The following is a 15,798-nucleotide window of genomic DNA, read 5'->3' on the forward strand; positions in this document are numbered from 1 at the left end:
TTAGCTAAAACAATTTTGTTTGCGAGGAGTCTCTCTTACACTGTTCACTCACCTACTCAATATGGCAGCTCTGTGGCAGTTATAAACTGTCACTAGACTTTGCACACAACATTCCATGATAACAATGCATGGACATATGTACCAGTATACATAATTGAAAATGTGCCTATTTGCTGGATTCTCACATTTCTCTGACAAATGTAATGGTGTAACAGCAAGAACTCTATGGTTTATACGCTGTACGTATTTAGTTAATCAAACAACCCTTCTGCTAAATCAAGATTTACGCCAGAAAATGGGGAAAAAAACTATTCTCAAAACATATGTTGTCAAAAGAGCTGACGCAAACTCACAATAGAGTTAATTAACAAGATTTAAAAACAAAAAAAATCACCATAAGCATGAAATCAGCATTTAAAATTGTCTCTTACCTGCTTCCCTCTCCTGCCTGCTCGTCTGCTTTCATGAATTTTTTTTACAGAGACCTCTCTTTTCTACCCAGTGTTTTCCCCTTGTTCCCTACCTTTGTCATCTTCTCTCTTTCATCTCCTTTTTCCAATTTTTGACGTGTCAGGACCAAAACTGCTGAGGAAATCACCTGTTCTTCGGCTGATCGGCTCTCCTAACTGACAGAGAAACGGCAGTTATCTGGGTCATGTGACCATGGATCATGTGATCATGTCTGTGTGTGTTTCTCTAGCGTTTAAATACTTGGATACCTCAGGCTTCCCCCCTTCCTGCAGCACAAACTATATTGACTAATAATGATAATGATACATTTGCACATACATTATTAAACACTTCAGATATTGTTCAGCAATAATGACAATTTGGCCCCTTCACAACTCCCGGCTGCACTCCCTGACAGCCAGCCTGTTTCTTTATAATCCTGGTATAACTTTAAGGGAATATTTGACATGAATCTTTCAGGGGGTTAAAAAAATATCCACCGATGGTTGTCATGCCAGACATTGGTCATTGATCAATTGACATTGATCATTCACAGACATTTCTCAGCGGCGGGGAGCAGACACTGACAGGACAGCAATACAGGTCGCTGGCCTCAGATAACACGACCCAAATTTGAAGTATAAAAGGGACGGGAGAGACGGAGGAAGAAGTGGTGATGATACGGGGGCGGGGTTAGCTGGCCCGGGGGTGTGAGGGGAGCCCGGTACTAACTTTTCACAGAGTCCCCTGGGGAAGTAGTGAGGCCACTGCCAGTGTCTGCATCTATTGCCGATACCCTACCAGTCTAACTCAGCGCAACAAGTGCAATTAGTGAAATAATTAAGTGCTACTTCCTGTCATTCGGCGCGATGGCTCGGGGACATTTCCACATGTTCCTCAGCTACTCGTCTCGGCTCCTGGAGATGGATGTAGGCAGCCGCATCACGTTTTCCTCACAACTCCATGGCGTAAGAGATGCAAAAGCAGCAGCGTGACGTGCAGTTACTTACTAATCACTGCTTTGCCATTGCATTGGGCACGTGCTGAGATTACAGCCTGAGCTAATACCGGTCTCCCTTAGTTACACCTGTACCATAGAGTCTGACAGCGGGACAGGAGTCTTTCATGTCACTAATAGTAGAGTCCTGGCGCGTAAGACGTACTCCAGCTTCTGATTGGACAGAGATAAGGGACTACTACCCTGAATTCTCATTGGCTACCCGCAGTGAATCAAACAAGTGTCTTAGTCTGAGAACAGGTTCCTGCCCCAGCGCTGACATAAATTCCCCGGCACTGCAGGACTGTGCGTGGGAAGAGGATTTAATAGAACTGTCTGAGCACCAATATACTCTCCTGCTTTTCAGCTGGAGCCGCTGTGATACGAGTTAAGCTCCGCCCAGGGACACGCTCATTGGTGGGGCTGCGGCGTGCTAGTGTTTTGCTCGCCTAATATGGGAATCTGTCGTATTGTTTTTGCCTCTACCCTCCTTCACTTTTATCGACGTCAAACACCCTTCACTCATTCAACGTTGTAGCAGCCCTCCTTTCTCTTGGCTCTGTCCTGTCTCTAGCAGATCCTATTTAAAGGAGCAGTTGGAAACTAAGGCTGTCTTTTGGGCATTCGTGTTTTTGACCACTAGTTCTGCGCAGGCGTGCGACCTCATTTTTAATATACACGGAGATATTACTCTTAAACACTCATGTAAACCCTACGCCGCAGCCAGCATTTTTTATTAGAAGCTACTGTTCCATTACGAGTGACAGACAAACAGCCGCTGGTCACGCCCACCTGTGACATCACATCTTCCCGCCCAGCGCTCGGTCGCATGGATGTGACGTCACGATTAGCTAAGAGGCACGGTATAGCCAGCATGGAGGAAAGCATTGAGCTGTTGGTGGGCTGTTATGAACAAGTTCTGTTCGGGTATCGGGTACATCGGGAAGGGGAGGTAAGTGACAAGTACAAGGTTATCTGGCTTTTGTTTTGATCTCATTCGTGCTCGGTAAAAAGGGGATAAGGAAAAGTACTTACTGGCACAAGTAACCACTAAAATGTTTCATGAAATCTCTTAACCCTTGCGGAATAGTTTTAACCATTTTGTGCCCACAGCTACAGCAACATCTCTATTCTATACAGACTGTGGAGTCAAATCTGAGTTGATTATAGCCAGAGATTAGGAAATGAACTAAACCGTTTCATGTGCCAGACATTTGACTTGAAGTGCCTCACAATGTGCTAATAGTTTTGTTATTTACAAAAGTTTCTTTTATTGCTTTTCTGTTCTACGTGAGATTTGATTCATTTGCTTTTGTTTTCCAGCAATGGTTAAGTTCTGCAGACTTCACTCATCATGCCCACACTGCCTCTGTGTCTGTGCTTGCAGTGAATAATAGATTTGTAGCCACTGGGAGCAGGGATGAATCCATTCAGATATATGATATGAAGAAGAAGGGAGAACATGGAGCTTTGCTGCATCACAATGGTACGTTTCAATGCCCTGCATTTATTTGCCAATATAGACACTTTATCTTTTTTTAATTATTATTAAAGGAGAGCTAAAGTTCAAAAAAATAAGTAAGCTGGAGCTGCTACTCTATATGTTTTGAGGTTTTTACCAGCCGCATCCCTTTCACTGTGAAGATCTGTGCTTCTGAAGATGCCCCAGTAGCTCCCCATTTTCTTTTCTGCTGATTCCCTGCAGATGCTCTGTGCTGCTGTTACATACTGAGTTTAGGGACCAATTTACATTATATTGTATAAATAGAATAGAAATATCACAATACAACTGCTGATTAGTAATTAATTCAGATTCTTATTACATGGCACCTCTGAAGCCAGCATAATAATAGCAAGAAAGCTACTTCCTGCTTTTCAGCTCATCCAGTCACTCCAGCCTTTATACATTACATATTTGGCCACCTAACTATATTAGAAACATTTTTTATTTCACCTAGTTTTTATTTTTATACTCAACTGTCCCTTTAAAGGATAACTTGAGGCCTTATAGGAGTCACCTCTAATATAAACTACTACATATTCCATGAAGGTTGTGTGTGATTTCCATTTGAAACCTGCTGTATACAATGTAAGCGTTGGTACAATCCATTAAAGGTATTAATCACAGGTATGAGATCCATTATCCGGAAGCCCATTATGCAGAAAGCTCAGAATTACGGGAAGGTCATCTCCCATAGACTCCTTTTTAATCATAAAATTCTGATTTTTAAAAATGGTTTCCTTTTTCTATGTAAAAGAAAAACAGTACCTTGTACTTGGTTCCATCTAAGCTATAATTAATCCTACTGACAATACAATCCTACTGGGTTCTTCTTGTAGAGGAGACTTCTGTCCAGGCAGTGTTTGCATACACCATTTGATGCAGTCGGATAGTGGAGAGTTTATTGTGTTAAAAGTGTCTGACTGATACTCACCTTTCTGAAACACTATTATTGCTTGTCTGCTTTCATTTATTTCAAGGTAACAGGTATTTTCTACATTATAATATGATATTGCCTGTGTATGATTTTTGTATTCTTCTAAGTATGGATACCTTGGCATTGTAGGTACTATAACTTGTCTGGAGTTTTATGGTAACACACACCTCCTAAGTGGGGCTGAAGATGGACTGATTTGTGTATGGAATACCAAAAAGTGGGAGTGCCAGCAAACCTTCAACTGCAAAATACGACCCGTTTTAATTTCTGGTGTATTTAATTTACTATACAGATTTTGGTTTATATTGTTCTGCATATTTAGACAACTATTTTTGTTCATTTATGAATAGGAACTGCCATGCTGTTCTTCAAAAAAAATGATTTAAATCTTGTTGACGGACTCCGATGGAACATCAGTCAAACTGTTATACAGAATGATAACTTTGGAACAAAGCACCAAGGCAGGGTGGTACACTTTGACAAGATTATTAGTATAATGCTGTAAGTGGAAGGAAGTCCAAAAACAAGCCTATATATGCCCCCAGAAAGGGATATATATAAGAAGCGATCAGCGCCTGTGGCAACAGAAATAAAAAACAGACATAGCGCAGTATGTTCACAATGTGGAATATCACCCTGTGCATACACTGGATGGTAAGTAGATGTGTTCTTCCCTTCTCCTTTAAATGGCCACTTATAAGGGTGTAGAGTGGCAATACAGGTGGACAGAAGAAAGGAAAGGTATTTTTTTTTTTTTTTTTTTTTTTTTTTTTTTCTATGAACTTTCCTGTGAAATGGAATGTGTATTCCGAAGATGCAGATGCCTTCACCTTATGTATAAAAAATGCCTACTTACAAACCACTGCCGTGGTATGGTGTATTTAACATGAAGCTCTTTCAAGTTCCTCCTTCAGCGTTCACCACTCCTTCCGAGTTTCTCAGCAGGAATACAAATCGATAATAGTATAACACCATTTATTTAAAACATAATTAAAAACAATTAAAAATTCTCACTCACATTTCCCTTGCGGGTTTTTGCGCATTGAGTCCAAATAAAAGTCTTTCTGGGGTCCCCCAAAGGCAATCCTGTCTGCTCACTCCAAGTTCTTGCCAGCTTGCTTCAGGTGCCTTGGTCTGGATTGTTGTGTCCCCCAAACTCTGCCTAACGCGTTTCGCTGGGTGTTACCAGCTTCCTCAGAGGCGTCTCTTGCCATTTTCGTTTGTATCCTTCCTTTTAAAGCCCATTCCAGCGTGTTTGTTCGACTTCCGCCTTCACTTCCGGTTTATGCGTTCCAGCTTATGCGTTCCAGCGACTTCACTTCCGGTTTGGCGCATACAACTGTCAGTCTTCTCAGCATTATAATGAAGACAGTATATTTCTCTCCTACACATCCTTTTCATCACCCCTCTAGCTTTGATGCCCCACCTAGTCCCAATACAACATCCTGGCTCAAAAAATATATACAAAAACAAGGTGCATTTTTAACATTATACAAGGGCAATGATCAGGGAGGATCATGGGAGATGTAGTTCTCCCTTTTTTTGTTCTAAATCAGTGGACTTCGTTTTTATGCAAATAATGCATGCTTTTTAATAGCATATAAAAGCAATAACTCAAGGAGAATCATGGGAAGTGTAGTTTTTTTCGAGTTTTTGCATGAAAAACTTTTTTTCATATGTTTTTTCATTAATTTCTTCTCCATGTATTTTCCTTGTGTTATTGTCTTGCTTTTCAATTGCCTGTTTGTATTTTGTATGTTTTATATTAAGTATTTTTCATAAAAAAGCTCTCAGATTTATGTCTATGTTTAACCCCTGTGGTATGAATGTATGCATTTTATAAATCCATTTGCTTTCTTCTTGTAATGTTTTCCTTGTTAAGTCTCCCCCTCTCCAATCTTTTTGTACTATGCTTACACCCCAAAATTTCAAACCTTTGGCTTTCTGATTGTGACACTCTTTAAAGTGCTTTGACACACTATGGTTCATAACTCCCTTTTCTATGTTTCTTATGTGTTCGTTAATTCTTTCCCTTAATTTCCTATTGGTTTTGCCAATGTATTGAAGGCCACAGGGGCATTCTAAGCAATATATAACATTTTGTGTTGTACATTTGATACAGTGATCAATGGTGTATTCCTTTTTTGTCGTATTGGATATAAATTGTGTCACTTTCTTCCCGTGCCTGCAGGCTTTACAGAGTGCACATGGAAAGAAACCCTTCCACTCCTCCTTTTGTTTTTTGGTTTGTGTTCTTTCAGTGGGGATGAAATTGCGTACTATTATTTGGCTTAAGTTATTTGCCCTTTTGTATATTACCTTTGGCTTTTGGGGTATTTTCCCTTTTAGGAGTTCATCACCCTCCAGAATGTTCCAATGACGATTTAGAATCCTCTTTATTTCTTGTGCCCCCGGGGTGTAGGAAGTAATAAACGATAAGCTTAGCTGTTCGTTAATTGATTCCTTTTTCTTTTTTTCTATTAGTAAATCTGCTCTGTCTATTCCTCTTAATTGTTTTCTCGCTTTTTGAATAAGTTTGTTTTTGTACCCCCTCTGTTTAAACCGTTCTGACACATAATTCAGTTGGCTTTCTAGTTCCATTGGATTGGAACAATTTTTCTTTAGGCGGCAGAATTGTCCGTATGGAATATTCTGGAGCCATATGGGATTGTGATTGCTGGTGCTTAATACATAGTTGCAAACATCTACCTTTTTGAAATAGGTTTTAAAATCTAGGAAATCATTATTTTTATTCTTCCTTATTTCTAGGTCTAAGAAGTTTATTGTCTCCTGGCTATAGATTAAAGTGAATTCTAAGTTTTGATCATTTTTATTCATATTATTGACAAATTCTAACATTTCTTTTTCCGACCCTTGCCACAGGAATACGATATCGTCTATGAAGCGCCGCCATAGGACCAGATCACCCCCCAGCTTAGATGTTACATTATACTGCTCCCAGTGTCCTAGGAACAGATTTGCATAGCTGGGGGCGAATCTCGTTCCCATGGCGGTGCCCCATGTCTGTAAATAGTATTTGTCCCCAAACCAAAAATAATTATGGTTTAATATATAGGAAATAGCCTCTATTATGAATTCCTTTTGTTTAATTGGCATATTTAGATCTTTTTCCAAATAATGTGTCACGGCCCTTATTCCTAATTCGTGTTGGATTGAGGTATATAAGGATTTAACATCTAAGGTGCATAAAAATGTTCCTTGTTTTAATTTTACATTCTGTAAATCTCTGATCGCTTGAGTCGAGTCCTTTAAGTAACTCGGTAAACTTAATACATAGTTTTGTAGTATTTTATCCACGTATTCTGACATGTTGCATGATATTGAATTTATGCCAGACACGATGGGTCTGCCCGGTGGATTTTTTATGTTCTTGTGTATTTTGGGCAGACAGTAAAGGACCGGGATTTTGGGATTTTTCATATACAGATATTCTTTCTCTTTCTGATCTAAAATTTCTTCTTGTGCTGCCTTATCGATTATTGTTTTTATTTTTCTATTGAAAGTTTCGGTGGGGTCCCCCACTAATAATCGGTATGTCTTGCTATCTAAAATAAGATCCATGCACATTGTTTTGTAGTTTTCTGTGTCCATTACTACCAAGCCGCCCCCCTTATCCGCCGGCTTGATAGTGATGTCCCTATTGTTTTGTAGGCCCTTTAGGGCTTCTTTCTCTTTTTTCGTGATGTTGTATTTCATCGGTTTTTTTGCCCACTTTTTTTGCAATGTGTCTAAATCTTGTTTTACCAATTTTTCATATATTTGAATGTAAGGACCTTTCTCATCCTTTGGGATATATTCTGACTTCTTTTTTAACCCCGTGTGATAATATCGGGGTTTCTCTTGTGTCTTTTGTGGAAGGGGATTTCTATTTATGATTTCACTATTATTAAAGGCTCTTTTTAGTCTCAATTTCCTAATATGTTTTTCTGCATCCACAAACAGGTCAAAACCATTGAGCCTGTTGGTGGGTGCAAACGTTAGTCCTTTACTCAAAACATTTTGTTCGGGTTCTGATAATTTAGTGCTACTTAAATTGAATATTCCTAATAGGTTTCTCTCCTTATTTCTTGTCTTGGGATTTTTTGATTTTGTGCCCCCCTTCTTTCCTCTCCTCCTTGTTTCCACCTCCATGTTTCCCTTTCTTGGTGTGTCTGTGTTACCCATTCTTCTGGTTCCTCCCTTCTCCTGAATTTCTGTGGTGCCCGTGAGTTTTCCTGGTGTCTGTCCTTTCCCCATTCTCTTCTTTCCTGTGTGTACCAGTGATTCTGTTCCTTCCAAGGTGTTAGTTTTTTTCTTTCCCCAAGTGCTTGTGTATTCTGATGTGTTTTCCCTTTTGTGACTGTCTCCCACCTTTCTTGGTTTTGTGACATTCCCTTTTTCATTTTGTTTTCTTTCCCTATTGTGTCCTTGTCGTTGTGGTACATTTTGTTCTTGGTGTCTCTTTCCCTGGTGTGACCTAAAAAATGTTTCTCCCCTGGGGCTTGATTTGCCCTTCGTGTGTCTTTTTCTACATTCGTGCCTCCCCTTTGTGACCACACCCTTATTTGTCCACTGTTATAATCATGTTTATCCCTTTTGAACTTATGTTGTTTAATGCCTATTATCTTTTTCTCTTCTTCACCTAATTTCTTCACTATTCCTTGTTCCAATACTTCATATTCCCGTGTGTTTTCATACATATTCATTTTCTTCTGCAATTCACTAATCTCTTTATCATATTTTGTCAGTTCCAAGTTCCTTTGTTTCACAATGAGTTTGATTAAATTGTTTGTGCAATTTTCCAGAATTTCTTCCCACTCTTTTTGGAATTCTATATTATCAGTTCCAAAGGTGGCATTCTTTTTAATTCGTAAACCCCTCGGGGTGATTTTATGTTCTAAATATTTTTGTAAAGTGGTTTTATCCCACCATGCACGTATTTCTTTTAACATTAGTTTTTCCAGATCTTGGAACTGATCTACTAATTCTATATCAACCAGCTCAGATGGATCGCTGGTGTCTATATTTATGGATTGGAAGATTTCTTCCAAATCATAATTTCTGCTGTTCCTAAAAGCCAACATTTCTATGAGAGAATAAAACAATGAAAACAATGTATAGCTTACAAAATGCAGCCCAATAAAAAATGTCAGTCTCTTAGAATATTTCTTGCCGACCCCTTCACAGTCTCTCAACCGTATGTAAATCCAAAAACAAGCCTATATATGCCCCCAGAAAGGGATATATATAAGAAGCGATCAGCGCCTGTGGCAACAGAAATAAAAAACAGACATAGCGCAGTATGTTCACAATGTGGAATATCACCCTGTGCATACACTGGATGGTAAGTAGATGTGTTCTTCCCTTCTCCTTTAAATGGCCACTTATAAGGGTGTAGAGTGGCAATACAGGTGGACAGAAGAAAGGAAAGGTATTTTTTTTTTTTTTTTTTTTTTTTTTTTTTCTATGAACTTTCCTGTGAAATGGAATGTGTATTCCGAAGATGCAGATGCCTTCACCTTATGTATAAAAAATGCCTACTTACAAACCACTGCCGTGGTATGGTGTATTTAACATGAAGCTCTTTCAAGTTCCTCCTTCAGCGTTCACCACTCCTTCCGAGTTTCTCAGCAGGAATACAAATCGATAATAGTATAACACCATTTATTTAAAACATAATTAAAAACAATTAAAAATTCTCACTCACATTTCCCTTGCGGGTTTTTGCGCATTGAGTCCAAATAAAAGTCTTTCTGGGGTCCCCCAAAGGCAATCCTGTCTGCTCACTCCAAGTTCTTGCCAGCTTGCTTCAGGTGCCTTGGTCTGGATTGTTGTGTCCCCCAAACTCTGCCTAACGCGTTTCGCTGGGTGTTACCAGCTTCCTCAGAGGCGTCTCTTGCCATTTTCGTTTGTATCCTTCCTTTTAAAGCCCATTCCAGCGTGTTTGTTCGACTTCCGCCTTCACTTCCGGTTTATGCGTTCCAGCTTATGCGTTCCAGCGACTTCACTTCCGGTTTGGCGCATACAACTGTCAGTCTTCTCAGCATTATAATGAAGACAGTATATTTCTCTCCTACACATCCTTTTCATCACCCCTCTAGCTTTGATGCCCCACCTAGTCCCAATACAACATCCTGGCTCAAAAAATATATACAAAAACAAGGTGCATTTTTAACATTATACAAGGGCAATGATCAGGGAGGATCATGGGAGATGTAGTTCTCCCTTTTTTTGTTCTAAATCAGTGGACTTCGTTTTTATGCAAATAATGCATGCTTTTTAATAGCATATAAAAGCAATAACTCAAGGAGAATCATGGGAAGTGTAGTTTTTTTCGAGTTTTTGCATGAAAAACTTTTTTTCATATGTTTTTTCATTAATTTCTTCTCCATGTATTTCCTTGTGTTATTGTCTTGCTTTTCAATTGCCTGTTTGTATTTTGTATGTTTTTATATTAAGTATTTTTCATAAAAAAGCTCTCAGATTTATGTCTATGTTTAACCCCTGTGGTATGAATGTATGCATTTTATAAATCCATTTGCTTTCTTCTTGTAATGTTTTCCTTGTTAAGTCTCCCCCTCTCCAATCTTTTTGTACTATGCTTACACCCCAAAATTTCAAACCTTTGGCTTTCTGATTGTGACACTCTTTAAAGTGCTTTGACACACTATGGTTCATAACTCCCTTTTCTATGTTTCTTATGTGTTCGTTAATTCTTTCCCTTAATTTCCTATTGGTTTTGCCAATGTATTGAAGGCCACAGGGGCATTCTAAGCAATATATAACATTTTGTGTTGTACATTTGATACAGTGATCAATGGTGTATTCCTTTTTTGTCGTATTGGATATAAATTGTGTCACTTTCTTCCCGTGCCTGCAGGCTTTACAGAGTGCACATGGAAAGAAACCCTTCCACTCCTCCTTTTGTTTTTTGGTTTGTGTTCTTTCAGTGGGGATGAAATTGCGTACTATTATTTGGCTTAAGTTATTTGCCCTTTTGTATATTACCTTTGGCTTTTGGGGTATTTTCCCTTTTAGGAGTTCATCACCCTCCAGAATGTTCCAATGACGATTTAGAATCCTCTTTATTTCTTGTGCCCCCGGGGTGTAGGAAGTAATAAACGATAAGCTTAGCTGTTCGTTAATTGATTCCTTTTTCTTTTTTTCTATTAGTAAATCTGCTCTGTCTATTCCTCTTAATTGTTTTCTCGCTTTTTGAATAAGTTTGTTTTTGTACCCCCTCTGTTTAAACCGTTCTGACACATAATTCAGTTGGCTTTCTAGTTCCATTGGATTGGAACAATTTTTCTTTAGGCGGCAGAATTGTCCGTATGGAATATTCTGGAGCCATATGGGATTGTGATTGCTGGTGCTTAATACATAGTTGCAAACATCTACCTTTTTGAAATAGGTTTTAAAATCTAGGAAATCATTATTTTTATTCTTCCTTATTTCTAGGTCTAAGAAGTTTATTGTCTCCTGGCTATAGATTAAAGTGAATTCTAAGTTTTGATCATTTTTATTCATATTATTGACAAATTCTAACATTTCTTTTTCCGACCCTTGCCACAGGAATACGATATCGTCTATGAAGCGCCGCCATAGGACCAGATCACCCCCCAGCTTAGATGTTACATTATACTGCTCCCAGTGTCCTAGGAACAGATTTGCATAGCTGGGGGCGAATCTCGTTCCCATGGCGGTGCCCCATGTCTGTAAATAGTATTTGTCCCCAAACCAAAAATAATTATGGTTTAATATATAGGAAATAGCCTCTATTATGAATTCCTTTTGTTTAATTGGCATATACAATGTAAGCGTTGGTACAATCCATTAAAGGTATTAATCACAGGTATGAGATCCATTATCCGGAAGCCCATTATGCAGAAAGCTCAGAATTACGGGAAGGTCATCTCCCATAGACTCCTTTTTAATCATAAAATTCTGATTTTTAAAAATGGTTTCCTTTTTCTATGTAAAAGAAAAACAGTACCTTGTACTTGGTTCCATCTAAGCTATAATTAATCCTACTGACAATACAATCCTACTGGGTTCTTCTTGTAGAGGAGACTTCTGTCCAGGCAGTGTTTGCATACACCATTTGATGCAGTCGGATAGTGGAGAGTTTATTGTGTTAAAAGTGTCTGACTGATACTCACCTTTCTGAAACACTATTATTGCTTGTCTGCTTTCATTTATTTCAAGGTAACAGGTATTTTCTACATTATAATATGATATTGCCTGTGTATGATTTTTGTATTCTTCTAAGTATGGATACCTTGGCATTGTAGGTACTATAACTTGTCTGGAGTTTTATGGTAACACACACCTCCTAAGTGGGGCTGAAGATGGACTGATTTGTGTATGGAATACCAAAAAGTGGGAGTGCCAGCAAACCTTCAACTGCAAAATACGACCCGTTTTAATTTCTGGTGTATTTAATTTACTATACAGATTTTGGTTTATATTGTTCTGCATATTTAGACAACTATTTTTGTTCATTTATGAATAGGAACTGCCATGCTGTTCTTCAAAAAAAATGATTTAAATCTTGTTGACGGACTCCGATGGAACATCAGTCAAACTGTTATACAGAATGATAACTTTGGAACAAAGCACCAAGGCAGGGTGGTACACTTTGACAAGATTATTAGTATAATGCTGTAAGTGGAAGGAAGTGAAGTAGAAAAAGGAAAGCTATAAAAGTACAGAGGTTTTGGGTAAACTGTGACATTTTGACTGTGTGGGCCAGTAGGTTTAACAATTACTGTTAACAATGTGTAAGAAATATTATGTTTTATATTAATGTAGTTGGTGTATGAATTCAGGAGTTGTATTTTATGGGATTTACCAGGGTTATATAATATAGTGCTTCTTTAACTTTATAAGAATGGAGAGAGATATTATTTGTCAATACATAATATTTTTTATTCTTGTTACAGAGGACAAGTCGTGTCCCTTTCCATTCATCCTTCAGGAAAGTTAGCCTTATCGGCAGGGACAGATGAAACCTTAAGGTAATATAACCCTTCATGCTGATGCGGAGTAAGCATTGGAACCACAAATGATCTCATACAGACTCATTGTGTTTAAACTTGGCTAAAATCCCATTAATAAAGCGTTGGGCCCCTGATATCAGTCTGTGGGGAAATTACGTACTGTGGTGGTTGCTATTCATATAATGCGGAGTCAATGAATTTAATGTTTATTATAATTCATATCCACTGAGTTGATTTAGTTTCTGTTTTTAGTACAGGGAGGTAGAGAGTTCAAATAGCTCTGACACTGATCCTAAAATAACTTTTCCTACATTTTACAGATGGAGCAGTCTATTTATCTGTGTACATAGTGCTAAGTCTTAAAGGCAGCGTACATGTACTAATTGTCTCTGGCTCATCGGCTACACATGGTATGGGCACCTCTCTGTTGTTCCAGTCATTCAAGCAAAAAGCCTGAATAATCGGAACAGCATGGAGTAAAGAATCCAAGTCCCAATGAGACACCTTCAGTTACATTGAGTAGGAGAAACAACAGCCTGCCAGAAAGTAGTTCCACCCTAAAGTGCAGGCTTTTTCTCAAAGCATATGATCAAGCAAAATGACCTGAAATGGTTGCCTACACACCAATATTACAACTAAAATACACTTGGGTTAGGAATGAAATTTTACATGGTAGAGTGAATTATTTGCAGTGTAAACAGTGTAATTTAGAAATAAAAACACCTTAAAAATCATGACAGAATCCATTTAACTTCCTCATCTGCCAATGCACCATATATTGACATGCATTGACATGTTGAATTGGCAGGTGACATTTTCAAACATGGACAATTACTGAACCAACCTATATCCATGGATATTTATTGGGGTTATTGCACCACTGTACATATACCAATAAACATGCAAAATTATATTATGCATGTTTGCATGCATTATACATTACCCGCTCGCAGCGCCGACAGACTTATCCACGGGAGGCCAAAGTGTTGATATCAAATAGCGGCTTTATTAAAACAATACACGGTGGTAAAGTAGTGGTGGGTGGGAACTCTGAGGAAGTGCCTGGTCTTTGGGGCACAAAACGCGTTAGTTTGCTGCACACCCACCACTACTTTACCACCGTGGATAAGTCTGTCGGCGCTGCGAGTGGGTAATGTATTTCTGTGTATCAAATGATCGGACAAAGTAACAGAGATCCCCGCAATAGGTGCTGTGGACGAGGTGAGGCACTGTGTGCGGGTGTGCTGTGTTTAGTTTACTCATTCTAACAACATATTAAAAATATACAATATATTTACTATAGAATAATATACAATATATTTACTATAGAATATGTTATAATTTTACTTTTTTTATGATTTTGTTGATATAAAATCGTTTTATCATTGTTTCTTTCAGACGCACACATTATCCAGTGGTCTCCCATTGGAGAGAAATATGTGGTTGTGATACATGACACGGTTGATGTGTACCAGCTGGAGACTGCAGCAGTAGTTGGTACAATTAATAACCCAAAGAGAATCTCTTCTGTACAGTTTATAACTGTAAGTTACACAAATTTAGCTTGGTTTCAGTGTTTCTAACTTTAGTAGTAGTTGTATTAATATGGATTTATAAAGGTCCTTTTACAATTAACTATTTAAAGGTATGGCCTTATCTATCAAGCACTCCTCATTTTTCACAAGTTCATAGTTCAAAGGGTGTTTTAATGTGCACAAAAGATGCTTTTTCCAGTCAGTGTAATGTGCTTTTATTCCAGTAATTTGTACTTTAACCCTTTAACCACTAAGCACGTACGGCATACGTGCTGGTGGTTCAGGGCTCAGGCTGCCAAGAACGTACCTCGTACGTTCTCCTGCAGCTGAGCCCTTCTCTCTGCATCGGCGGCTTTTGCCGCCTCTGCAGAGAGTCAGGAGGGTTGACAGCCCCCTGGGCAACGAGGCTGGGGGGCTGTCAAGTCGGATCTGCGACGCGATTGTCGCAGATCCAACTTCAAAGTAGCAAAAGCTACGTCCCCCAAACGTTAGGTACGTTTGGGGGACGCTTTGGACCCAGGAGAGACACCACAAGGGAGTCTGGAAAAATCGGCAGGACTACCCCGAGGGAGCATATTCAAACTTTGTGGGACTAAATGCGTATTACCGAAAGAGGGTAAATGTGAGTGTATTTTTACTTGATTTTAATTATGTTTTAATAAATGGTATTACACTATCCTCGGTTCCTATTTTTAATCCGGAGTCTGGCAGGAGCGGTGAGTTGGAGGAGTGACCAGAAAGGATTTTTCTTGACATGCAGAATGCCACAGTAGTGGTTTGTAAGTAGGCAATTTAAACTTAGTGTGGAGGCACTTGACTATCGGATTACACCTTTGTTGCACAGGAAGGATGCCTCTTCTTCTATTCACCTGGATCTATTTCTCTTTCTCTAATTAATAGCTGCCCGAAAAGAAAAGGGGAGCACATCTCTGAAAAATCATTTTTACATACGCACAGGGTGATATTCCCTTTAATTGAACGTATTACGCTATGTGTTTCTAATTTCTGTTGCCACAGGCGCTGATCCTCTTATATATATATTCCATAGAGAATACATATACATTTGTTCTGGACTTTCATTTACAGCTGAGGGACTGTGAAGGGATCGGCAAGGAATACCTAAGAGACTGACATTTTTTTACCAAGTTGCATGTGTAAGCAATATATGTTTTATCACAGAAATGTGTCTGCGAATTTAAAGCTCATGAAAACAGGTACAATAGGGACATGCTCACCTAAATGCGAGGGTAAAAGGCGAAATGTACCCTTTTTATAAGAATGGTACTGTATTTGTTCCACTTATTCTCCCTTAAAGGGGTGGTTCGCCATCAAGTTAACTTTTAGTATGTTGTAGAATGCCCAGTTCAATGCAACTTTTC

General features: G+C 38.7%; 1 protein-coding gene and 1 long non-coding RNA gene across 3 annotated transcripts in view; one reads left to right on the forward strand and one right to left on the reverse strand.

Annotated features, from left to right (window-relative positions):
• Positions 1-1,880, reverse strand: part of LOC121395134 — a 26,555-nt gene extending 24,675 nt beyond the window's left edge. Inside the window, exon 1 of the long non-coding RNA XR_005962261.1 lies at positions 524-1,880. This is a non-coding gene — a long non-coding RNA (uncharacterized LOC121395134). The remainder of the gene's footprint in view (positions 1-523) is intronic.
• Positions 1,881-2,146: 266 nt separating this feature from the next.
• Positions 2,147-15,632, forward strand: LOC121395132 (p21-activated protein kinase-interacting protein 1-like). Of its 2 annotated transcripts, XM_041567737.1 has the most exons (4): positions 2,147-2,399; positions 2,771-2,933; positions 12,828-12,902; positions 14,283-15,632. In XM_041567737.1, the coding sequence occupies exons 1-3, from the start codon at positions 2,277-2,279 to the stop codon at positions 12,869-12,871; spliced, it is 330 nt and encodes a 109-aa protein (XP_041423671.1). In that variant the 5' UTR covers positions 2,147-2,276; the 3' UTR covers positions 12,872-12,902; positions 14,283-15,632. The 2 variants fall into 2 exon arrangements, with proteins under 2 accessions (XP_041423671.1, XP_041423670.1); XM_041567736.1 differs by lacking the exons at positions 12,828-12,902; positions 14,283-15,632 and adding an exon at positions 4,236-4,595 and having other exon boundaries at positions 2,233-2,399.
• Positions 15,633-15,798: the final 166 nt, after the last annotated feature.

This window comes from Xenopus laevis, chromosome 6S, assembly GCF_017654675.1.
Source record: "Xenopus laevis strain J_2021 chromosome 6S, Xenopus_laevis_v10.1, whole genome shotgun sequence".
Lineage (NCBI taxonomy): Eukaryota > Metazoa > Chordata > Amphibia > Anura > Pipidae > Xenopus > Xenopus laevis.